Raw genomic sequence first — 26217 nt, 5'->3', positions numbered from 1 at the left:
TGCTGAAGCCTGTTAAAATCATATTTTGTATGTAGTACTGAGAATAAGGGTGAACTATGATGTACTTGAATATGGCTAGAACTGTGGTGTGAATTTCACTGCAAGTGAAGTGCTGTGAATGAACCTGATGACCTGAAGTCCTCTGTGGCTGAGTTTTATGTAAGAATCTATAAACACAGGAGCAATACTAAACATAGTTAAAAGCATTCTGCCAGGGGATAAAATTAAACTGACATGGGCAAAGAAATATGGATCCAGGCTGTAAAATTCAGTACTGATTCCAAATCTCAATTTTGGAAATATATAAGGTGAGGACACGTTCATTTTTGTGCAACAATCCTTCACAATGGAAACCACCTTAAGATGTGGTTTGAATTTTAATCTTCTTGAAAGCCTGGCATTTTTCTGTTGTTCATGTTGGCAGCTTTCACAGGTGTGATTAGTCTACATGGAAAATCCAAGAATGGATAAATATCAAGAACATGTATGCAGATGTTATACTGTGTCTTAAAGCAATATATGATATCAGTTGTGTTGTTTTGCAGGATCTGACTAGAATCGGAAATGTTGTGGTATCGTATATCCTGCTATCCTTAGCCTCTCTAGGACTGCTACTTGTTGGATCTCTGGTAAGTACAATACTGTGCAAGCTGTTTTGTGCCCTTTTCTGGTGAGATTTTGTAAGATGTCTAGTTTACCAGTAGTTACTGATGTTATGCTCAGGATGATTTTAAAGCAACACCTTCAGGACTATTTTCCTGTGATTACTGGCATGCTTTACATAGAGGAATCATGACTACTTTTATCCTTACTCAATTTCTTGATTTATTGTGGATTACAGTGGTATTTTTTATTTTCTTCATCTACAGACGGGCTGAGTATTTTCATTTAGAATAGAAAGCATGTGGTCCAGTAAAGAAACCATCTAAAATTGCTGCCTTATGCAGTGCATCTCTTGTCTGAAGTGGTAGAAGGAGCTGTTGCAGAGCATCAGTATACTTACCAGAGTAATGCTCTTGTAGATAGATATAGGCCAAGACCCCAGGTGCAGGACAAGATTAGAGGCATGACTACCATTAACATAGTTAACTGGCAACCACTGGGGAGCAGGAGGATTGTACGGCTCTTCTCCACTGTGTAAATGTCACAAAGGAATGCATTAGATGGAAAAGCTGGGGAAAATTCTTTCATTTTAGGGAGCTATAATTGAATATGACATTTCTTACCCCTCTATATTGTTCTGTTAGGGTGGGAATGCAGGTAGAAAATAATCATCTTCTGTCCTTATAGCAGAATATTTTCAGGCCACTCAGGAAGCTGAAGCCATGCAGTGTGCATGCAGTTTGAGTGATATGCAATGTAATGAAGTGTATCTTAGAATCATACTTTAGTTGGAGGGGACATTTGGAGTTGAGTTTGCTAATCCAAAATCTGGTTTGAGGCAGGGCTGTTAGCAACACTTAGGAAGGTAGCCAAACATTTTTCTACATGTGTTTTGAAAACCTCCAGGGAAGGAGATGTATCACCTCTCAAGATGTCTATGCTTTAACAGTATGGCACACCTGGGGAAGAAGTATTTTAATGCCTGATTTAATGCCTGCCTATTCTGTAGCTTGTGGCCATCGTACCTTGTGGTATCAGCTTTATGAAGGGTCTGGCTGCATCATTTCTGCAGCTGCTCTTAAAATTGCAGACATATAATGTTGGAACACAATACACACCCTGTGCAGCCAGAGCAATGGTTCATCTTTCCCAGTATCTTCTCCCTGACAGTGACATTAGGAGAGCATATTAGAGGGCGTATGAATCAGGTCTCTTCCTGCTTGATACCTTTGTCTCCTTCTCTTCCCAGATCATGCTGAGTAGCAATTTGAAAACATCTCTTTTTGCCAGTGTTTAAAGAATAAGTGTAAAATAGTCATTAGCAGAACACTGGAAATGATGCAGTGATATACCTTAACAGGATTTCTGAAATACTAGCCCAGTAGGCAACAGTTGTATGAAGACAGTTTCCTTCTTTGTCTCAGCTAAGGATTTTTCATTTCATTTTGCTTGTTTTTTTTTTGTTTTTTTTTTTTTCTGTTTTTCCCATGGTTTTTAAGTGATGTGTTGCCTAAAAGCCTCATTGAAGAGGTGTTTTATATTGTGGAGTGCCATTATAATTAAATATTTCATTCCCAAATGTGCTCTTCTTTCTTTATAGATGGACCTGACAAACTAGTCCTTAGCTAACATGCATGCTAGATGGCATATCAATTAAAACACCTTATGTATTTTCTTATTTAGCAACTGTGATTACTCACACTAATGCCTTAGTAGTTACCTAGGAAAGGGAGGAGAAATGCTTTCTTATGGCGCTACTTTGTTGCCTTAATCTTAAAGCAATAACTACTGGGACACCTAACAGTGCAGAGAAAAGGAATTTCAGAAGAAATATGAAGAGAACTGGAGCCTTGTCTTGTCTGTGCACATGATAATATGTAGTTCTTTTTTGCATCAGGTGATCTGTGGCTACAATTTACATGGAGCAGAATATTCAAGAGAGTAGATCTCAGCTAAAGTTTGATGTGCTTTTCTGAGAATATCCAGACACCAGAATGTATTGGAAGCTTACTGGTCACAGTGAAAATAACAGGCTGGGTAGTGTGCTTGAGGTCTGTGTTAGTGATGCTGTCTGTTTTCTACATTGTGTAACAGTGTGTGAAGGTCCAGCAGTTGTGGAGGACCAGCACAGATCTGTAGTCCTCGCGAACAGCTTTTCAGAGTAACAGTGGTGTTATCCAGTAGTAACAAGTTACTGAGCGGATAAACACATTGTGAATTGCTTGTTAGTTAGACTTGTGGTACATGGAAAAAGTCATGGCTAGTACCATGGAACTGCCAAACTCCAAAAGGCGTCCTAGGGAACAAAAATGGATTCAGATATTCAAGCTTCTTGCTTGTTACCCAGCAGGTCAAAAGTGAAGGGCAGGCTTTTTTATTTATTTATTTATTTATTTATTTTACTAGGCCTCAAATTTACATCAGTCTGGCAATCATGTTTTTGTTTGCTTTTGTAATTGCTGCTTGTTCTGATCAACTGAAACAAAAGCATTTTGGTTGCAGTAACTGTCGACTGAATACTGCTTCTTTGTGAGAGTCTAACAATCTGAAACTCACTGTAGACAGAAATGAAAACTTGCTTCACTTCTTCTTTCTCTGAGTCTAGAGAATGAAAGCACATGAGGACTCATGGAAGAATTTTTGTCGAAAACCCTGCACAAATTAACAAAACAAATTTGACCTTTTTTATTGACATATTCTCTAAATTCAACTGCCTACTTAAAAGCCATTTAGGAAAAGTACAGAAGAGAATTTACCTTGGAAAATGCTGCTGCTTAGTTTCAAAAGAGTATGTGTCTGTGCAGGATACTTTGCATGACACTTAGGCTGAATGATACTGCTCCTGCTTCAATGCTGGAGGATGAAATTGGCCTAATGTTTCAGGTTTTGGAACTCAGAAGATTAACTTGATGTTTTTATCTGAGGTCTCTATATAGGATTAAACACTCAAATGATAATATCTCAGAATCATTTAGCCTACCACACATTCGTGCAAAACGATATGGTAGGATATTTTCTTAGATATACACCATTCCAAACCCCTAATTAATGTATAATACAAAGTTTTCATATTGCGTTTGTCCTAGAATTTCACAGGATTTCTTATTATATGACTATATTATGTCTGAATCTGACAGTTACATTGCAAAATACGCTTCACCAATGGCAGAAAAATTATTTAGGTGTTCCGAGCCTCAAACAAGTTACATCAGACTTAAGACCTACAAAAAATGATTGGCTTATACATGAATTTAGACTACAGAACCAGATAATTAAAGATGTGCAGCTCAGAAAAATGGTGTTTACCTTAAATCAAGTATATCTACGTTTTAGGTGGAAAAGAACATTAAGTGAGGAGAGGTGTCGTTTGTGGAATAGCACAGTACATTTTGATTTTGTAAACAAGTCTGTAAAAGGTAAGCAAGTGAACAAAAGGGCAGTGGTGTCATGTTGGCTTGCATGTGATGATCACAAGCACATTCTGCTTCCTCTGTATTCCTGATCCTGCTCAGCTCTGTGGAAACCTCTGTGCCTGAAAGCAGATTTAAATCCTTGTAACACACAACAAAACTATTCCTGCATAGAACGTTCCTGTCCTCTTTGATACTATCCAATTCTGATACACTATAGTGAATTAGGGTGCTGTCCTTATGAGCCATCCTGAGTTGTATGGAAGGACTGGCATCAACCAGAAAGGTTTTTTTAAAATGTTTGTTTCCTCCAGTTTTGGCATCTGCTCAGAGCTCGTCCAGACCCCCCCTTTCCGCTACAGGAGGACAGACGCCAGTCTGTGAGCCGGCAGCCTTCATTCACGTACTCAGAGTGGACAGAAGATAAAAATGAGGATGACTTCCTAGATTTGGATCCCGTACCCGATACCCCAGTCTTTGACTGTGTAATGGATATTAAAGTGGAGACAGATCCAGCTACACTAACGGTTAAATCCGTGGGCTTGCAAGAAAGGTAGGGTAGATGTAATGAACCAGGGGAATGCTTGGTCCCAGATTTTCTGGGCTTAAATCTGTGCCTGGTAGGAAGCTTTATTACCTTCATGAATGTCATTTTCAAATGTGGTTTTGAAGCTAAGCCTTTGCTTTATTGCCTGTCTGTTTTCAGTCCATTCCTGAATATAAAGCGTGTTAATCAAAAATCATGCAATTTCCAGATAGCACTTAACAGGTCTTATGCAGAAGTGTCACTTGTTTCCTTGGTGAGATCCATTTGTTTGATTTGTCCCTTGCCATTTCTCACGATGGTAGCTGTATAGCATGAAATCCACTACAGAGCAGTGAAATCTTTTACAACTGAAAGATGCATATTGTTAATTCTTCTTTTCTGTCACTTGTACTGAAGGATTGGTCTTCACTCCAAAAGCAAACCGTTGTACAAGCTATCTGCCCTAATTCTCATATAAATCGAATGTGAATGAATTCCTTTGAACTTAACCCAGTCATGGAATTTTAGGGTGTGCTGGTGTTCACTTCTTAAACCAGAAGACAACAGAGTTTCTCAGAGAGATTCACAACTGGGAAAGAGCAGTTGTTAGACAAGAGGAAGAAAGGAGTGATGCAGTATTGTTTTGTGCTGCATTTCTCCATCTTTGCTCATTTGTATTCCAGAAGGGTCACTTGTGCTTGGCAAACTTTGAAAGGCTCAGACGTATGTGAATTCCAGGGTGTGCATGTGGGGATAGGCAAGGCTCAGCAGAGTTTACTGAGTATTGAGTTGAACTGAACTTTCATCTACAAAATGATTTTATTTCACTTCACCAATATAAGTGTGCGCCTTTCTTTATTTTCTGTTCTTCCATCTTAATTGGAATGTTAACCATAATTATCATATATAGAATTTAAAAGACAGAACTTAAATGATTTAAAAAGAACTTAAATGATGAGTTTCCAAAGGTCCACATGACGCATTAAGAGAATGTTTTAGCAGAGGTTTTTAATTATAGTGTACATTTAGAATGTTTTTTCTCATACTTTATTTTTGTTTACATCATTTGTCCTCAGATGTCTTACTTTTTTGCGTTCTTCTGGTTTAAACATGATATTCCAGTTTTGTTGTTCTCCAGTATGGGCAAGATTGAAATGTGTCAGTCACTTGTGCTTTGAAGTATTCCTAATCTCTTTCCACCTGTCTCTTTTTAAAAATGCTTACGTTTCTTCTTGTGTGGCAGCTATTCTTCAAGAAAGATGCTCACTCTTTCAAGAAAAGTAGTGAATATTAATTAAGTATTGAATTACAATTAAAAAATCAAAGCAGAAGAGATGTGAAGTGGGATAGCAGCTTCGTGAAGCTCTCTCAATAGGTAGAATGTGTGCACTAAGATGTAAAATAAACCTCTTTTTTCAAAATATACAGGTACTTGTGAAACCAGACATCATTTCAGGTTTGGGCTGTGCTCAGACAGATTTCATTTACATCAAGCATTGGTCCCTCTTCCCTTGTGGTAGTGCTGTGTTAAATTATCTACCTACCCTTCTTTTTTTTTTTTTTTTTCCTTGTTAATCCATCCTGCTTCTCAGTCTTTCTTCCATCTCATTCTTAACCACCTACACCCTTAAAGAAGCAATTAGTTACTAGCTAAGTTCAAAGAGCGCTGAATGTTATTCTTGAAGAGACAATCTCATTTCCTATGCTGAAGTAGTTTTGATATCTTTGTGTGTAGCCTCTGCTACCTTAAAAGAACTGAAAGCATTTGTTATCAAATGCCGTTATTTCTGGGGAGGGATGTAGTTAGTTGTTTAACAGCACAGGGGAGGATAGGTCAAAATATTTTTAAAAGGGCCACTTAAAGTTCAGTGTTTACCACTAGTGGTCATATTTCATCCATAATCATTTACCCATAACTGTGAATCTTAGCAGGAGGCTGGCTGCACATTCTTTTGGAAAAACTCCTGAATCTAGAAAAGGGCTGTGATCCAAGTAACAACTTCTACCCATTTCTCTGTGAGCTGGTCATCCTTGTGTGTGTACATGTTTTTTGAGCAGCTCCTGCAAACATCTCCCAAGTAGATTTTGCCAGGTGAGTGAGTCATCAAAAACAGGTCTACTGAGTGGATGTATAGAACATTAAATCCATTAATCATCATATTGTGTGATGTTATTATGTTAAAGATGTTTGAAAATAGATTCACTGATGGCACTTGCATCTTTCTTTGTCTATGACTTGAGAATGACAAAAGCTCAGAAATTCTTTACAAATTTTCAATAAACGGTGCTGGCATTTTGACCTTTTTGTTTTGTTGTGTAGCTAACTTGCATAAATGCCACTAAAAATTCTACAACAGATATGCTCTAAATTGTTGAAATACTGGGACCTTCTTTTTATCCTTCTCATGAGATTCTGTTGTAGAAAGAGAACTTTTTAGATAGAATAATTATTCATTGTTATGCTTAGCATTTCATGTATTTATTCATGTTGAACTGTAATGTTTATTCCAAGATCTCGCCTTGCTGATATTGTCTTAGATACTAAGAGATGGTTATTCAGTAAGATCTGGCCTGAAGAAAACTAAGATATCACAGGTGAAAATGTAGATCCTAGTTGTCAGTCTGTCTCTAGCTTTTCAAAAGTATTGCATGATCTATGCAAGTATGAAAACTTCCTGCAGTTGTCTGCTCAGTGCCTTTGACAAACAGGTTGCTTCTGTTTGGGTAACAAAATGTAGTTGCTGTATTAGAGACAATGCTTTGACAGTGCTGGCTTTTGACCCTACTGACCTTCACTTGCCAGTGTACAAAATGGTCTTCTTATCTACACAAGAAGCATCACCAGTTTTAAAAAGTTACTTTTGTCAGAACTGTATCCACTGCTGATGTATACTGGCAGTGACGGGTCAGCCTGTACTGTGGTAAGCAAACTGATTGCTCTGTTTTGCAGGAGGGGTTCCAATGTTTCACTCACACTAGATATGTGTACCCCAGGCTGTTCTGAGCAAGGTTTTGGCTATATCATGTCACCACGGGAACAGTCAGCACAAGAATATCTCCAGTCAGCATCAAACGTTCTTACTGAAGAGGAACTGCACAAGAAGGCTCTGGATCCATTCATACTCCAGGCGGAATTCTTTGTGAGTATCTGACTCTTCTAGGAGCATCCAAAAAATGGGTTGTTGTCTGTTTTCCATGAGCCTTGCAAATATTTTCTGTGGGACTAAAATTAATACATATGAATTCCACTTCCATCAGTGAAGCATTGAATGAAAACCTGAAATTCATTGTCCATCAGAATGGTGATGCCTGAGAGCCTTAAGTGAACTTGTCACTTAAAAACTGCAGAGCTGATTTCTTTGGAAACAGCAGCAAGGTCTTATTTTCACCAGACTTTTTTCATTTTGTCCTCAATATATTACTTTCTGATAAAAAATCAAAATTAAAGTTTTTCACTATATAAGGAAAAGCCTAGTTTGATATAGACATTGCTTCTTGAAATTTTGAGTCACCTTAGGCATTAAATTAGTTCAAATGCATGCTCTTTGCACTGGAATGCTTGGCATGAAGCTTTGTTCCAACTCACCTGAACATTCTGCAGATGACTGAAGCACAGAATGGCTACGTCGGTCATCTAGAGCCTTAAAAAGTATTACCCTTAAAGTAAGTCTTAAAAGTATGTGTTAAAAGTATGTCTTCATGCAGAAGAAAAAGTGGTATTTTACTAGCTGTTAATTGCTCTGTTGGTTGCCTTTAGGATTCTGAAGTACGTATGTTTCCTTCTTTCACTCTATCCACTGTTACTTGAGAGAAAGAACTCAGCCTTATTTGAGGGCAAAAAAAATGTATCTACAGAGACTAAGCAAGGAGGTGAAAATTTGATTTCTACCAGTAATTAGATTAGGATAAGGACCAGATATATTTCAATGTAGGGAACACACTGGCTTTGCATTCCATCTGGATCTCTTCCCTTGCTGCTTGAGTCTCTGTCACAGTCATTGTTTGTAGCTAACAAAAATAAATAAATAAAAATGTTGCAGAGCCTAGGAGTGTTATGTCTATTTGAAGGGGCTGCTTGAGATGGGAGGTGACCAGGAGAGCAGGTAGTGCCTTAACACCTGTCCTTACCTATGGAGCTGTAGAACGTAGTGAGCAAAAAAATGACACACACTCCTGCCTAGCTCCGTAGTGTCAGGTCAGTACACCTACCTGTCATAGTGTGTGTCATCTTCTGTTGCTCGTGAGTGTCACTAGCAGATTACTTCCTTCCACCTTCAGAGAGGAAGGAGTATGAGTCACAAAGGATGGTGTCTGAGGTCCATCACTTTTGAATAAAGTAACTTACATACCACATTTAGCTTAGTTCTGTGCCTACACTTTCAGTTCTAATAATACTAAGAGCTATCATAATGCTGTCTTGCATATTATTCAATGAATTAGTCACTGTGAGCATTTTTGTATTAAGGATTTTAGAAAAGAAAGCCAGTGACAGTAAAAGAAAACATCAGTCGTATTTTAGTGGTAAGTTGCTAGAAAAAGTACCGTACCATATGTCCCAGTTGACTTCATCACTTTGCCTCCCTAACAGGCAGGACGTAATGAGGTTTTTTTAATTCCTCTTGCGAATCTAATGACAACATACTCTGTGTTTTTTTGAGCAGGAAATTCCAATGAACTTTGTTGATCCAAAGGAATATGATATTCCAGGCCTGGTGCGGAAGAATCGCTACAAAACAATTCTTCCAAGTAAGTTTCCTGCTTTTTAAGACACTAAAACATACTTGTCTGTTCCAAGTGCTGGAAGGTTTTGCACTCTCCTTTCCAGGATACATCAAGTGTGCTGCATTGTCCAAATACCATGTTTATGAAGCAGCAGTGTGGCTTCTAAGTGTAAATCAAGTTTCAAAGGGCATACAGAGCATGAACAGAGACATGAACATTGACAGAATATCATTTGCTAAGTTTTTAAGTTACTAGGAACACATCATTTAGTGCTATTTACAATCTCTGTCCAAGAAATTGGCATGTTTATTCAGATGCTACTTAGTGGTTTCTCTGGTAAACTCCTGTAGGAGGTCTATGTTCTATCAACATTATTTTCTTGAGTAATGTTTTTCTCAGACTCATACTCTCACTTGGTGTTTTGAAGTATCAGGAGCTGATCTGATGGCATTAAGATATTAAAGAAAATCCAATTCTTTATTTTATTATTTTTATTTGTAGTCAAGAGTAGGAGTTCCAAGAATCATTTTGGTACAGAAATTTTGGGAAAATCATAATTTTCCCTTGTACCTTAGCTGAAGATGCAATTAGATGTTGTGCCTCCTTTCTGTTGTAAGCTGCTGTTGGAAAATGCCACTATTAGCCACAGTTACCTTTATTTGCAAAGACCAAATTGTTCAGTGTCACATTAGCAAAGGTAAGTTCAGAGAAGTAAAAAACACGTGCTTGCCTATTGTTTTATTCAATTAATCTGGATTGGAAATAGTTCTGGAAAAAGTGGGAGGGGAGGTGGTTGTTTGTTTGTTTTGTTGTTGTTGTTTTTACCCTGGATTTACAACTCCAGCCAACCGCAGCCCATGATTCTGTGTGCACTATCCTTCTGACAACTTTGTACTCCACATTAGACCAGAAGTATAAAACACCCAACTAGATGCTTCACAATTTTTGTGCTAATGATTGAGATGAATAATTCAAGAATTAATATGCTGTTTTTTTCTGGAAAAGGAAGATTGCAGAAGTTACTGCAATATCTAGATATTAAAGTGGTCTATATATTCTGAATTTGGTGTCTAATATGTACTTTGAGAGTTACATCCACTTTAAATATTCTATATTGTATTTTTAAACTCAAAAAAATATGTTTACTACAATTTTTCACAGACTGTTCCAGAGCTGTAAAGAGATGACAACCTACTACCATATATTTTTAAGAATGATCACCCCAGAGGTCAATTATTTGCTGGAAACTTCATCTCAGCCTTATGGATAACTGTGGCAGACATTGCTGTTGCTTTGATCTCCAGATAACTAGTTTCTACTCTACTGTGCCTCCTAGAATTAATAAACTTATTTCACGCTCATAATTTTTTTTCTGAATTCAGTAACAATCAGTCAATGCAATATTTGTTCCTGGCTGTGATCAGGGGATGGCTTGGTGTATTTGAGTAGTGAAAAGGGCTGGCCATGTTCACTTTTATCCATCTATTTCCATTCTGAAGGATATAGTGTTACCATTGCCAAGCATTACAAAAAAAAAAAAAAAAAAAAAAAAAAAAAAATCCTGTTTAAACTTCACAATTAAAAGCTGGTGATCCCAGTAAATTATTCAGGCACAAAGCAGGGTAGGGAATTGGAAGCACGATGAGAAGGGAGTTCAGTGCTTTTCATATTTCAGCCATCCACTGACTGGTTTCTGAGTATCCTGTACAAAATGTAGCCTGCTCAGCCTTGTGCATCAACCTAGTGTTCCTCCAAGCTCTAAATGCAGACAGCATTACTGGCAGGAAAAACCTGCAGCAGAAGTATCTTGAGCAACTGATTATCCTAGAGAACAGCACAGGCTTGATTACCAAACCAGATTCAAACCCCTAATACAAAAACCTGAAAATAACTAAGATTGCTTTGCCAGCTACATCTCCAGAAGCAATTCAGAGAGTTATCATTACAAGGTAAGCAGTCACTTATCGTAATGATATGTTTCTTGCAACCCTCAAGTTAATTGTAGTGAAAGACATGATAATAGTCTATAATTCATCTAATTTAAATTTATTTCATAGTAAATTCTTTTTGCAGATTCTCAAATCTCACAAGTGTTAGTAAAAAGAGTTAGTAGGTAACTTTTGGATGACAAGGGTAGTTCTGGAAAAAATGCCAAGCTAAGAAGGTTGATGTGGATATTTTGTAAGTTTGAAGCTGCTTTTTAGCAGACGGTCCTCTTCTGGGAAGAGCCCTGTGTGAGTTCCTTGAAAATTATAACTTTCCTCTAGGGTATTTCCTGTCACTTTTTAATTAAATAGAAAAGAGCCTTGTTACAGAATTCCAGAAACTGTGTTTTGTATCAGACTCATTTTATCAGTCCTTTTATCAAGAGTAATGTCTAGATCGAATTTTTGGTTTTAATTTCTCTATTGCTTTTTTTACTATTTTAAGTTATGCAAAACATTTCAGTAAATTCAGACAATTTCTCTAAAATGCCCAACATGGTATAAAAACAAACAGTTCACAAAAGAGATTGTGAGGAAAAATGAACTAACATGCCATATGGTTTCTCAGAGTTACAGACTGGTGCAGTTTGTGTTGGAGTTGTTTGCTTATTTGTTTTATAGGCACAACATCATCTTGAACATGGCCTGTGCATTAGCTTTGCCTTGGGAATGAAAGTGTTTGTTAGGAGTTAAATTTGATTTAGCTTAAATAATAGAATAGCTTGGATTGGAAGGGATCTCAAGGATCATCAGCTTCCAACCTCCATGCAAAAGACAAGGTTGCAGCTGCAAGATCAAGTACTAGATCGCATTGCACAGAGCCCCATCCAACCTGGCCTTAAACACTTCCACAGACAGGGCATCCACAACCTCTGCACAAATACTTCTGTATTGAAAATATGAAATTCATGCCACAAATTCTCACAAAACTAAAGTGTTATAACTTTTTTAAAAGCACGAGTTATTCCTGTTTATATATTTCTCAGAGTTGAAATTCAGCTCAGTTGTTTTCTCAGAACCATGCTAACTCTTTTATCAGTGGCACACAAGTAGGCTTCTCTTGAACAAAATAGAACTGTTCATTAACATACTATTGTAAAATAAAGACTACATTAACAGAAAAACCACAAGCCAAGTATTGTACTAAGCATTTACGCCAAATAATAGTATTTTACTATTCATGGTACAGGTGTAACAGCCCACACTGAAAAGTAACTCAAGTTCTACTGCAGCTGAATACCAAAAGAAGCCCTCGTTTAGAAGTCTGTGGCACTTGTTAATTTACTTGATAGAGTACTTTTATATTTTATAATAGATAACATGAATCCAGATCTGTGTGAGCACAGTGTTTACACCAAGTGTGTTATAGTACAGTAGTAACTACTGTGTGCTTGGTCCTTTTTGCTTGACCCAATATCAAACTTTTTTTGCATGTTTATTATTTTGTCCTGGTTTTTGAGCAGGCTCCATTTTATTTTTTAACAAAGATATTATCTGTTGTTTGTTTTTATATTCTCTTGGTGGTGCACTGTTGCTGTTTGCAAAGTAGTACTGGTAAAGGGAATCAATACTGCTCTAGAGTCACTGTGGGTCACTGATTCTACAACAGGAAGAATTAAACAGGCTTCAGAGTGGGTAAAATTATCAAAGAAAGCTAAGTGACCCCAATCACTCTTCACTTTGTTTTGCCTTAACATTTTAACGTTGGAACTTTCTAAGGTCGCTGACATCTGTTCCAATGACCACGAATGTGTGAATGTCTCTCTGTACAAAATGATCTTGTATCTCTCTTTCTCCTCTATCAGCAAATGATAACTATTGCTTATCTGTTTACACATTTCAGATCCTCACAGCAGAGTGTGCCTTACCTCGGCTGATCAGGACGACCCCCTTAGCTCTTACATCAATGCTAACTACATCAGGGTAAGAGCTCAGCAGTCTGTCTGCTTGGCCTCCATTAGCCAATATTAATGTAAACAGATTTGCAGCATTCACTTACATTTAAAGGCATAGTAGATGATCTGATTGCTCTCTCCTGCTTACATTAACTGAAAACTAAATCTCCAAGTGCAATTTTACAGGTTCATACCAGACTAAAATATAGTTCTGCCCTTCTTGATGCAAACTGATTGTCAGTTGATCTGAACTGTGTGCTGGAAGATAGGCCTCAGTAAGTGTGTTGACCTGGCTAGAGTTACTTCATGGATCTTGAATCTCATTGCTGGAGCTATGACACCATATTGTGTTTTTGCTCTATGTACATATGTGCAGGAGAGAAGGAGAACTGATTTTGCAGAGTCTTCATTCCAACCGGCCTTTAAAAACAGAACCTTCAAGGTTGGGAGTGGACATCCCTATTAAAACTGATCTCTTGTCATTTTCTTGGCAGGGCTATGGAGGCAAGGAAAAGGTCTATATTGCTACTCAGGGACCAATAGTTAACACTGTCAGTGATTTCTGGAGAATGGTGTGGCAGGAGCGTTCTCCCATCATTGTCATGATTACCAATATAGAAGAGATGAATGAGGTAATGGTATTACATATAGTATGTATTTTTCTGTACTGTGGATGTATTTTTGGCACAGATGCTAAGCCTGTGAAGATAAGTGAACTGAACTTAGTTCAGTGGCCTCAACAAGCAGAACAAGAATTAAATTATTTAGGACTAGCAAAAATGTTGTCTTCTCCTCTTTCAGTTTAATTTACCAAAAGTCTTGTTTTGCCATCTGACTTTGCCTACTGCTGGTTTTGCCAATTTTCCTCTCCCAGATGACCTGAAGTCTTCCCAAACTGAACTCCATTTGCAAACACTTGAAGTTTCTTTAAAGGAATCAACAAGAATTCTGATCTACCACTGTTTGGTTGCAATCACCAGTGTCTGTGCTTTTTTCTTGCATTTGTTGTGATTCAGTGTCCATAGCCACCTTTCTGAGAGGCTGTCCCTGACTTGTGAAAGGTGGTGCTTATAGTAATCAATAACTAGAGCTGACTTGGATATGGAGGCCATTTTCCTGACACGTGTCTAGAAAATGCTGATGAAATACAGAACATAAGATGCAGGAATGTTACATTTAATTCTAGAAAGTAAAGTGTAGCAATATTTCTGGTATTCTGCTTAACACAATTTTTATTTGCAGTTTGAAATGCTACTGACTTGCAACTGTTTGTTACTAACTTATCTGCTGAAGTATTTGGCCCATAGTAGTGTGTGAACAACTATATGTTTGGTCCTCACTTCACAGGCAGATGATTGATCTTCAGTCACCTTCACTGGCAACATAGAATGCCAAACTAAGCTCTGGGTGTGTTGAACTTCGTATCTTCCTTCACCTCTGGCAGTAAAATGTAGTGGAGAGGTACAAATGGTATTTCTTAAACTGCAGTGGCAGTGTTTGTCAAAGCCTGGCCCTATAAACTCAGTAGGAGTTTATGTGGAAGACTTTTCTTTGGTGAAGATTCTTGAGATGCTTAAAAGCCCAAGAATACAGACATTCAGACAGCCTTAGGTGCAAGGTGGAAGCCTAGTGACAATCATTGTGCAATCGCACAAACCTTTAACTTTCACCAGGTGTGGAGTAAATCACTTCAGTATGATTTTCAGTGGAGAAAAAATAAATATATAAATGTGAACTGGACTGATCCAGAGTTAACATGTTTGTGAGTTTAAAAAAACCCATCTGTTATTTCTGCTGGCTGATTGGATGCCTCCTCTCAGGGCACTATTGATACAGAATATACTATGTTGCTGTTCTGAATGTTTTGCTGTACTAACATTGTAAACTTACAATGTTTCTACATGAAGGTAGTGCTGAAGTAATAACTTGCTTATTGATCAGAGTTGCCAAGTTGAGGCAAATGAGATGTTGAAATGTTGAAATAATGTACCAGAACTGCTTTCAGGTTTGAGAGGGGGGAAAAAAAAAAAAAAAAAAAAAAAAAAAGAGAAAAATGAAAAAGAAAAAGAAACAGAGAGGACTTTGTTCCTGAGTGATGTATTTGCTGAGAACTCCTTCCACTATAGTTTTCATAGCAAGATTGAATAGCAGGAATACAAAATAGCATTTCATCTAATTTCCTCTTACCCACACTATGGAAAGCAGTGCACTGCAGTACTGATGCACTATATATGAGGGGAGCTTGCTGCAGCCTATGGATAAGAACAGAGCTGATGAATCTGTTCTGATAACTAGCATAAAAATTAAAAAGTGTCAGGAATCTTGGCCATGAATACAGGGTAAGTCATGTGAGTGTCTCCTATGTTCACTTGCTTCTTTCCATACTGCATATTAATCAAAAGTTACAAAAGTACATAGATTCAAGACCAAAACCTCTGTTCTGCTATGACTTTGTGTTCCTGCTCAGTGCAGTGCCTTTGCTAATGTACATATGTAGAGTTCTGTATCTCAGCCCTCTGTCACGTCTAATCCAAACTGACAGACAGCCCACAGAAATGAGTGGGCAATCTTACTCCTTTCCTTTAAGCACAGCAATGTCTGTGCTATTGATAGCTGCTAGCGCACTTGACAATTTTTACAATGGATTCTGCAGTTTAAGAGGAGAGGAAGTGAAAATGCAATCTGCGTAAATAATTTTACAGAAACACAGTGGGCCACATTCCCAGTAGGTTATTAACTGATGCGCTATGCGGATGGAACAGCACTGCTTCTCCCACACAAATTTTGACTCAGTAATGTAGCAAGGTACTTTTCTGTTGTTAGTCTTTCTCCTGAAATGAAATTGTTTCTGATGGATGAGGGCAACGTGTGATTTAACTTCCTTCAAGGTTGCATGCTGTTGTGTAGGAAAGAAAGCTTACAACCATCCTCTTTAACTGGGTTTGTCCAGCAGCAAGTTCTCATTCTCCTGTGATAACAAGAAGTTTCCTCTTCCTTTATTAAAAGGGAGCGTTTTTCTTAGACCCTTCCTCATTCCTGTCATTCCTTGTCCATGAAACAATCCCTACACCATGCTGAAGTGCTTTTCTCTTCTGCATATTGATTACCTTAGAGAAAACATGCAAAAATAAATAAATAAATAAAATAAAATAAAATAAAATAAAATAAAATAAAATAAAATAAAATAAAATAAAATAAAATAAAATAAAATAAAATAAAATTATTTTTCAGTCCTTCCAGGATTAAAGTGGTTACAGATCCCCATTCACTTGTGTATATTGTCAGTACCACAGTTCAGATTTGCAAATGAACCAAAGTTTCAGCTTCCCTAATTGTCACTTTGTTCTAGGTGCATCTCTGGCTGCGTTTTAACAACACCAAACATGTCTAATATCTCTCACATCTATTGCATCCTTTTGGTTACTTAGCTCTGATGTGGAATTCTCAAAGTGTCTCAAATCACGTTCTTTTGTACAACACCTATGCACCTGATTGTATTATATTGAGAGCAATGACCCTCCAAAAAAAGTATGGAAGACGTATTTTGTATTTTCTTATCGATTTATACACATCACAGAAGAATAGATGACAAGTCTGCTTTGTACTGATCACTAATATCTTAAGAAAGTAGTTAATCTAAAAACACGGGCTATAATAAATATAAGCAAATTGCTTCTGGCCTTTCTAGTGAAGCTTCAGAATGTTTATAAATTGTATAAATATAAGAGTGTATGTATTTCAAAGAAGTGGTTAGTTGTTATTTGAGTTGTGCATTTTATCAGGCTATCAAGCTGTTACGAATGCAGCAAAAATCACTAGAAATGTGTTCCCTGTATAGAAATCGAAAATATGTACTTATAATAAACAACTATCGTTCATATTCATCTATGCATTCACAAATCCAATGTCAGAGAAGTAAAAATGAGCCTCCCTTGATGTCTGCTTAACTAGATTTATTTTTTTATTGCACATAGAAATGCACAGAATATTGGCCAGAAGAACAGATCACCTATGAAGGAATAGAAATTGTAGTCAACCAAGTCATACAAGCAGATGATTATCGTTTGAGGCTCATCACCCTAAAGGTAAATCACTCAAATGTACTTAAAATAGCTTTACTATCTTAAACTCTTAAACAGGACTATTAATAGAAAGCTGTATAGAAATCTTCTGCACAGTATACTAATATACAAATCTCACTTTTAATTACTGCAGCTCTGCCCAGCTCCCCAAATACTACGATAATGTAGGCAGTCTAAGATTTAGACTGCATATGTACAATCTGAACACTTCCAGGCCAATTGTAGTAGTACAGGCTTTACTTGGTGGAAGAAATCGATGACTCATTCTGCCTGTATCTTCTGCACTGACTGATCACTTCTCAGCAGTGACAGGACCCAAAGGAACAGCATGAAGTTGCATCAGGGGAGGGACTGGTTGGGGATCTGGGAAAGATTCTTTACCAGAGTGTAGTAGGGCAGTGAAACAGGTTACCCAGAGTAATGATGACAGCACCAAGTTGCTAGCATTCAACAAGCATATGGACAACAGTCTCAGACATAGGGTTTGAATTTTGGGTGATTCTCTCTGGAGCTAGGATTTGGACTCCATGATCCACGTGGGTCCCTTACAACTTGAGGGTGTTCTATGATTCTGTAATTTTACAACTGGTCATTTATAGTGATATGTTGGTCCACTGAGAGCTTCTTACCAACATTTGCAATTCATAATACAGGTAATACTTATGGAATAACCCACTGAGCTCTGGGAAATTCAGAGCCTTGTATATTCTTTGGTCTGCAGACTTAGGTGAGGGATTATTGATTACTAATAGGGAATTTATACTTGCGTAAGATTTTATAATTTTTGTAGCAGGAGACTCCTAGGAAACATTCAGACTGTATTTCTTTATGAGCATCATTAGGATGCTGGTGGATGCCCACTAGCTGTTTTTACCTAAAACGCCTTCTGTGATGCTGACAAGAAGTGGGGGTGTTGAGAACTGATAAAAATATTTTTGTTGCTGTTGTTTCTTCAGTTTCCCTCCATGGTAGGACTACTGGCCTTCATAACATATCAGTAGTGTGGCAATAACTCCTACTGTCCCCATGGCAGAACTCCCTTTAAGATCTTTATGCAATCTGGATGACTTGACTTTGAAGATGTTTTAAGGGATCATACCACTCTAAGATACAAAAACTGTTCATGACCTTTATAAATACTTTACACTACAGCATTCTATGTGCTTATTTTTCTAAGTGTAGTATTTTTCCAGAAACGGTTTGGTTATCTTGTGGATGGAGAACTTAAATGGAATCATAGAATCATAGAATTACCCAGGTTGGAAAAGACCTTGAAGATCATCAAATCCAACCGCAGCCTAACCATATTACCCTAACTCTAACATCCCTCTGCTAAATCATATCCCTGAGCACCACATCCAAATGGCTCTTAAACACATTCAGGTATGGCAATTCAGCCACCTTCCTGGGGAGCCTATTCAAGTAGTTTACTTAAGTTAAGGAAGTTTACTTTTACTTAAGTGCTCAGATGCTACTTAGCCTAAAGTACCAGAGTCCTATTTTACAACTATTTTATTTGCAAGATTTTAGAATCTCAACCTATGAGTTTTAATAAAAACAGTGTATTTACATAACCTCTGCATATCCAAAATCTACCCTACTTCAGTATAACAATGCAATTTCTTTCCAAGCTGAAAAAAGCTTTCTTTTACCAAGCATTTTCAAGCCTCTTCAGCCATATGCTAATAGGCAGGATGCCAGCATATGAAATCTCATGTTGGGACTGAGACAGTGGAAGATCTGTCACTCATGCTCTTAGTGAAAGCAGCAAGGAAAAAAATCATGGTTTCCAACAAACAGGAAATAAATAATAGTTACAAGTGTGCTGCAGGCTTGCCCTGGCCTAAAATAGAAATTATCCCAAACATACAGTGCAGAAGCAAGAACAATATAAAGCTTAATTCTGATGGAATGCTGGTAACTCACAAAACTGGTCACGTTACCCATAAGCCAAAGAGGAAAGTTGATCCATTTGGAAAAGAAGATTTAATTAGATCATGTCCCTGATCTAGTTTACAGTGAAGCTATGCAGAGTTTCTCCAGCCCAGGAGAAGGATGGAAGGTGGCAGTCATGGAGCACTTTCATCATCCATTGACTAAAAGTCATAGGGACTTTAGATGACAAAAACTATTTCCAGTTCTCTGTGTCAGATTTTCTCTTCTCCTCCCACCCCTACCCATCCTAAACTTATTTGGCCATGTGTTTGACAAAAGGTGGAAACTAACATGTAACTTTCTGGATCTTGTGAAGCTATTTTGTGTAGTCCTGTGCCAACTGATTTATACAGTGACTGAATGAATAAGACAGATTCCTTGAGTTGTATGTTACTGTTTGGCATCTTTAGAAATCATGCAAAAGGATGTCACTTTGAACAGAATCAGAAGCACTGAGTGCTGCTTGGCACTCAGAAAAGGTAAAAGGCACATTCGCTATATTCATGACCGTGCTTGAAACACAGAGGGAGGGAATCAGACTTTGTATCTCATAAGAAGCCTCGGACTGCAGCTAGATATAATTCTCGCCTTCCAGTGTCTCTGAATCTATCACCGTGTCTAAGAGAGGAGTGTAAGTGACAGGAAACTGGTAAGAGTCTGTCTGTCAGAAAAGAGAGAAAAATAATTTTCTATCTCTTATCCCTCATCTAGCTAGCTAGCTATCAAAGACAGAGATATGGTTCCTGGCTCTCTGCCTGTCAAATACATTATGAAAGCAATTATGTCACAAGTACAGCTCCAGTTCTGCTGAATGAATCTGTCAAGAGGGAACAGACTGTTTTGCACACAGCTCTTGGCGCTAAAAGAGCAGAGTACTTCAGGGGAGGGGGGGGATTTATTTATTTATTTATTTATTTTTGAAGCAGTTTGCTGAAGTGTAGATGCAGTCTTTGAAGTCCAGATTTCTGTGCTGTGTGGTTTGTCATTTGCATCTGTTGTTTCCTTTAGCATAGGTTTACTCATCTTGTTCTTAAAGTTTAATTTTCAGCATGACTTTAAAATTGGAATTTTGAAAAAAACATTGTGATGTTTGTCTTAACTGCACTGCAGAAAGGAGAAGAAGTCAGAAATCTGAAACATTACTGGTACACATCTTGGCCAGACCAGAAGACACCAGATCAAGCTCCTCCTCTGTTACAGCTAGTATTGGAAGTGGAAGAGGCAATGCAGAGTGCAGAAGAGAAGAATGCTCCAGTGATTGTTCACTGCAGGTGAATAAACATTGTATTCAAACTCTGAGGACTGCTTTGCATACAGTGGCTTGCTTTAGATGCTGCCATGTTGAACCATTGGTCAGAGACATGAAAGAGATCCGGTCCAAATGCTTTAAATTTTCTTGGAACTTCTAAAATTTATTGACATTTTTCTGTTGCATGCAGATACAGATTGAGCTGCAGACAGAAGTTGTTGTTGTTGTTGTTGGCTTAGTTTTAAGTAACAACCCCCTTATTTCATTTGCTTTACCAGAAATATATGCATTTGATGATCTTAAAAGTGCCACTTTACCAAAACTAAACACACTGTGGGTGAAACTGAGTAGGAAGATGCATGCAAGCAGAAAAAATGAGAACTTATAATAATATATATACATTTTCAAAGAGGGCTAAAAACAAGTCTTGTTTTGCTAGAATTTAGGAAGATTAAATGTGATTACTTGAATACCACAACTCAATTTTCAAAACAGTTACTTCAGATAAATAAAGGGAAGTCTGGTATGTAAGGTACTAATGCTATCAGGATAATTTTCCATAATTTCAGTAGAAGTACATTTTGCCAAAAATGCCTTTGCAGTTTCTGTAAGGAATTTCACCTAATTTTGCATGACATTTTCTAGGAAATGTGAGATAACTGTTATCTAAAAATCATATTAAAGGGGGTATTACATAACAGTAATGTTTTTTTAAAGAGACTCTAGCCTGAATGGTTCATAACCCCGTACTGTCAAAGATCATCTATGAGGAAATACAGAGAAATCATTAATAGGATGTTTATATAATGCCGCAATCATGGTGACTTTGCCCTTCAATGATATAAGAAGCAGGTGTAATAGTGAAGATATTCTTAAAAGCATCTTCATTAACAGTAGGCTATCAGTCCAGGTAAAGTCCTGTGGGTAATGTGGAAGTCTTGAAAGGATTATGGCTTTGTCTCAGCCACTATAACTTGGCCTGGGGCAAGTGGTGTCTCAATGCTGTTAGATTTCTACAAAAATGAGTGTTGCTCCCTGTCCTTGCGAGATACCAAGAACTATAGAAGAGAACCTTTATTCAAGAGGTATGTACCCCCTTTATTCAAGAGGTATGTACTGTACCGTGGCCTGTTTGATGATGGCACTCTGAAATTTTTGAAATTTTGATAAACAAATTAAAAAAATATATACCAGGGCATCAGGGACAAAATCTTTAGATCACGTAAATATCACCATTACAGTTATTTGAAGACTGAGATCAGCTCTTCAGGAGTATGTTCATGCAGCAGATCTCCATTGAATTGCCTCAATCATTCTGTAATAAAAGTTAAAACAATTCCAATGTATCTGATACTAGGTCAGTTTTCCCAACAAGTATAAACACTGAATTAAAAGTCTATGCACTCAAAGAAAAATGGTGTTAAGAGTTTGCTAGCAGCAGCTATCTGCAGGCTCCATTTTTGCTTGTACTTTTGTTGCCAGTGCTTTTGTGTTGTGACTTGAGCACAGTTTAAATGAAAGCAGGTTTTCTTACAGGTAATTACAATTATCTAACGTATAAGAAGGACTGTCAGAATTTGCTGTTTAGTTTTTTATAAGGTGATAAGATTACACAGCTTTCATAGCTCTGTTCCATTTCAGAATGAAGTCAATTCTGGTCACTTAGTAAAGGCTGAATCAAATACGGAAGTGTTCACAAGAGATGATTTTTGGTGCATTTCTTTTATCTCTTTACTAATTCATAGAGTTACTAGAATGCAGATTTGAGAGCAAATGTAATCATACTTATCATATTGCTGTCAGCTCCAATAATTTAAGCAAGAGTTTTTAACTGTACATATGAATGAAAATAGTTTTCAAGAAGCTGTTTGGGTTGTAGAATCTCTAAGCAAAGGTTGCTCTCAAAACAATGGTTGCCTTCAAAGCACGTCTGACCAAGAAATAGTATTTAACTGTTTATTTTTACAAGTTCATTGACATTAGGTGAGACAGTACCCACATAGTCAATTTTTATCACTCTACGTGCAGTAGAGAAAGCTGAAGCCTTTTTGTGTGAGTGGCTCACAGTGTGAGTGGTGTTGTTCCATTGGAGCTATTATCTTTCCTTAGTTAAGGCTTCATATACAAGAGCACCCATCCATGAGAGTTAGGAGGGAGGAGAGAGATAATGGGATTTGACTGTTGGTTTAAAGGCATTTGTTTAACATGAAAGTTTCAAAGCCATTCTAACATCTTTGCCGCCTCTCTCTTCTTTTTCCTCCCTTAGTGCAGGCATCGGGAGGACGGGCTGCTTCATTGCAACTAGTGTCTGTTGTAAACAGCTGAAGAGTGAGGGCATAGTTGACATATTGCGAACAACTTGCCAGTTACGGTTAGACAGGTAAGAAAACTTGTTTCATTTCCAGAAAAAGAAAAAGAAAAATGTTAAACTTTCCTTTAGCTTAAGGAGGAACAAATGGGAAGTGGAGAGAACAAAGGCCAATGAAGGCTTAGGGAGAACATTCCTGGAAGGAAGTAGTCCTGTTCTAAGTAGTTTTGTCTTGCTTATGTTAGTAGAGCAGAAAACCTTAACAAATATCCTCAGCAAATGAGTTAGGTTCATGGTTGACATCGAAATCTACACAGCTGTGTGGACTTCAGTGCAGTGAGAGATAACCATTTTCACCAGCAGAGGAGTTGGCACAATATTCATAGGGCTCAAATGTCTGTTGCATTTGATTCAGAGCTGTAGAATAGCTCTTTGCTCTCAAGAGGAGTAAAGAAAACTGGCCTCACATAGTTGGAACTGTGGACGCTGTTGGGAGGGCATTGCTGCTTGAGACATTGCAGGAGAGGGAAGAGTATACTTAGGTTGGAGTGTTTGCAGACATGGGAAAGGAGCTGTGAAAATCTCCAGAAATTCAGTGGCTTCCACTTAAGTATTTCTTAACACACCACCTTGAACTTGATTATGAAGTAAACAGACTAGAATTTGCACCAGCGATGTTATTTTTTTCTCTCCCACTGGTTTCAAGTGCCATCAAAACATGTCTCAGTGTTCTCTTCTAACGATAATGATAAATGTAGTCAGGGGAAGAAATGTCACGAAAAACATACCAAACATTTTTCTGACAAAAAAAGAACCTCAACCCCACACTGAACTTTATTTTAGATGAGAAATTGTGCTCAGCAGGAGGCAGAAAATAAATCATTGCCCCACTGAGGGTCTGATAGGCAGAGACGTGCAAGGGCTTGGAAATTTGGCTGTTTCAGTGGATTTCGGACAGAACAAGGGAAGGCTTCTTGAGAAAAAGAACACTAGAATGTGATTGTGAGTGCTTGTTGTCCATGGTCCAGTGTAATATCTGGCAAGATCTAACATTTTAACCTATTTAAAATGCTTGGTACAGAAAATGAATTAAAATTGCTCTTTTTTTTTTTTCTTTTCCTGGGAGAAGGGAACTGCCAGTTATTTGTACATACTGGATAAGGGAGATCATGCTTAAGGGATGCCACAGAGCAAAAGGAAGCCTACACATGCTTCTTGCTACCTTGTACCTTTCTGTAGAGGAATGGGACATGAAAAAGCTATTTAATAACATGAGAGGAAATACTCATGATGGAAAGCAGTCAAATCACCACCTTGCTTTAGGAAAGTGTGGTTTCTTCAGGTGGTGAAAAATGGATCTTGCAGTCTCTTGGAAGTCATATTGACATCTGATGTCAGAAAAGCTCTGGGTGACTTCAGATGCAACACAAGATGAGCCAGCAGCTATGGGAAGGGTCCTCTCCATCTCCTCATATCTGTTGGTCATTGGATAGAGAAAGCATGTGAGGAAAGCAGGTTGAATGAAGGCCAGAGCAGATGCTGAATTGAGTGTATCTCACTGCTTTTCAGCAGTAGTGATGTTGCCCTAAGAACCCACATTTTAGGGTTCTTCTGAGGAGCAAAGAGGTCATGTGCTTCATTCCCTTCATTCCCTCGCAGATTCCCTTTGCAAGAAGCCTGTGCACTGAGCATTGCATCTGTGGTCAACAGTTACTCCTAAAGTTACCTGGTGTGACTAAGGAGAAGCGATCTTTCCCACATCCTTACCCACAGGGCTGACACACATTTGCTGTTCTTTTCCACAGTGCAAGAAAAATTGGGAAGGTTCATGTGTCAAGCAGAGGTGAAAGCATGTTATCTCTGTTCTGTGCCAGAGCCTGGACACAGGCACCTGCTGTGAGATAGAGAAGGGATGATTTCCTAAGAAATAGTTTCTTTAAAAATGCAGTTTTTTTCCCATCTTTGTTTATTGATGGGAGGCTGTAGTACATTTTCTTCTCATTCTGATTCCCATGAATTTTCAAAGATGATAGACAGTTGTTATAAACTCATCTTGGCTGGCAGCTGAAACCACACAGTCCCTCAGCAACTTCCCCCAGAAGCACCCTTGAGGGCAGGGAAGAGGATGAGAAGAGTAAAGTGAAGTCATTGATGAGTAGGAAAAAGGTAGAATAACAAGCAAAAGAAAAGTGGGATAATAAAGAAGGAGAACCAAAAAAAAAAAAAAAAAAAAAAGTGAGAATCAGAAAAGTTCTGACACTGTGTAAGCACTGTTCAGCAACAGTCACAATATTAGAGCATTGCCAACACTGTTTTGATCACAATTCTAAAACCTATCATCAATTGAGATGCTACAAACAGAACTGCATCTCAGCCATAGAGTAGTAACCCATAGCTTTATCTCCATCCACTGCTGGTTGTTCTCCTCTGCTGCTTAAAACAGGCCCTTAACGAAATAACTGCAAAAGGTTGAAGGAGGAGGTTGTTTTATTCCTTCATCTTACTTGCTTCTGGTAACATTACACAATTGTTAAGCTGAGCTGCATAGAATAGGGCAGTCCCCAAGTAGGTGCTGCCAGTCTGCTATCCACTTGGCTCAGAGGACACAAATGTCCTTTCATTTCCTCTGGTGGGAGTTTCTAAAGCAGTGTATCATATATGTCTTTTCTTAACTTGATACAGTCTGGTTGGTGCTGGCCACCCATGGGTTCCCACGTCCTCAGCACCACTCTGCTTTCCCCCAGATCTATGCACCAGCACTAATGCTGGCACAATTTTGCATAAGCCTTTGAATATGAGCCACAGGTTGTTTTTTTTTTTTAAGAATAGATTATCGAGAGATTATGTCATTATTGATGTGTTACTCTTAGCAGAATTAGGTGCTGTTCTTTTTGTTCATGTTTGTCACCTGCTGTGGTACTTGTGTTCATTAATATGCTACTTGCAGAAATGCAAGGGCTAATGGCACATGGAAAAGGAAATCCTTTTCTGCTCCTGCTTGAAGGTCTTTTCAGATTTGCAGGTTTAAAGAGAACAGAAAAACTGAACCAAAACAGACTTCTGTGCTTGGAATCTCTTACTAGTCAAGGTGTGCATGGCAGTTAATTCAGTTACTAGTTTGAGTTGTCTTCTGTTAAAATTTCAGTGTCTGGTCCAAAGTCCTGCTGTGCATCACCTGGTTCCCTGGTAATCTTTCCAAAAGCACAGTCTGGGATGGTGCAGAAGAATGCTCTCTCCTTGCAGACTGGGAGAGTTGTGTGTTGCACAGATTGTTTGAGCTGAGCTGGCCTGGCCCTCTGTAGCCCTAAATCTGCTCTTGCGTTCAGTCCACAGTGCAGCTTTAAAGACTTAGAAAAGCTTCTTCACCTCTTTATTTTCTTTTTTTTCACCTGTCTGTTCAGGGCTTTGGGATATGAGTTGCTTTTCACCATGAGATTTTAGTGAAATTGGTTATTGTGTATACCTCCCTGGAGACTTTTAAGGCCAGGCTGGATGGGGCTTT

General features: G+C 38.0%; 1 protein-coding gene across 5 annotated transcripts in view; it reads left to right on the top strand.

The window, feature by feature from the left end:
- The window catches only part of PTPN5 (protein tyrosine phosphatase non-receptor type 5), a 73446-nt gene that overhangs the window by 44763 nt on the left and 2466 nt on the right, over positions 1 to 26217 (top strand). For all 5 annotated transcript variants that reach the window (XM_072339167.1, XM_072339164.1, XM_072339163.1 and 2 more), the window contains exons 5-13: positions 546 to 629; positions 4328 to 4566; positions 7490 to 7679; positions 9201 to 9285; positions 13090 to 13169; positions 13636 to 13773; positions 17116 to 17226; positions 20269 to 20429; positions 22674 to 22787. In XM_072339167.1, the coding sequence (XP_072195268.1) occupies positions 546 to 629; positions 4328 to 4566; positions 7490 to 7679; positions 9201 to 9285; positions 13090 to 13169; positions 13636 to 13773; positions 17116 to 17226; positions 20269 to 20429; positions 22674 to 22787 (1202 nt within the window). The remainder of the gene's footprint in view (positions 1 to 545; positions 630 to 4327; positions 4567 to 7489; positions 7680 to 9200; positions 9286 to 13089; positions 13170 to 13635; positions 13774 to 17115; positions 17227 to 20268; positions 20430 to 22673; positions 22788 to 26217) is intronic.

Source organism: Excalfactoria chinensis, chromosome 5 (assembly GCF_039878825.1).
Source record: "Excalfactoria chinensis isolate bCotChi1 chromosome 5, bCotChi1.hap2, whole genome shotgun sequence".
Lineage (NCBI taxonomy): Eukaryota > Metazoa > Chordata > Aves > Galliformes > Phasianidae > Excalfactoria > Excalfactoria chinensis.
This window is presented reverse-complemented; position numbering and strand designations above follow the sequence as displayed.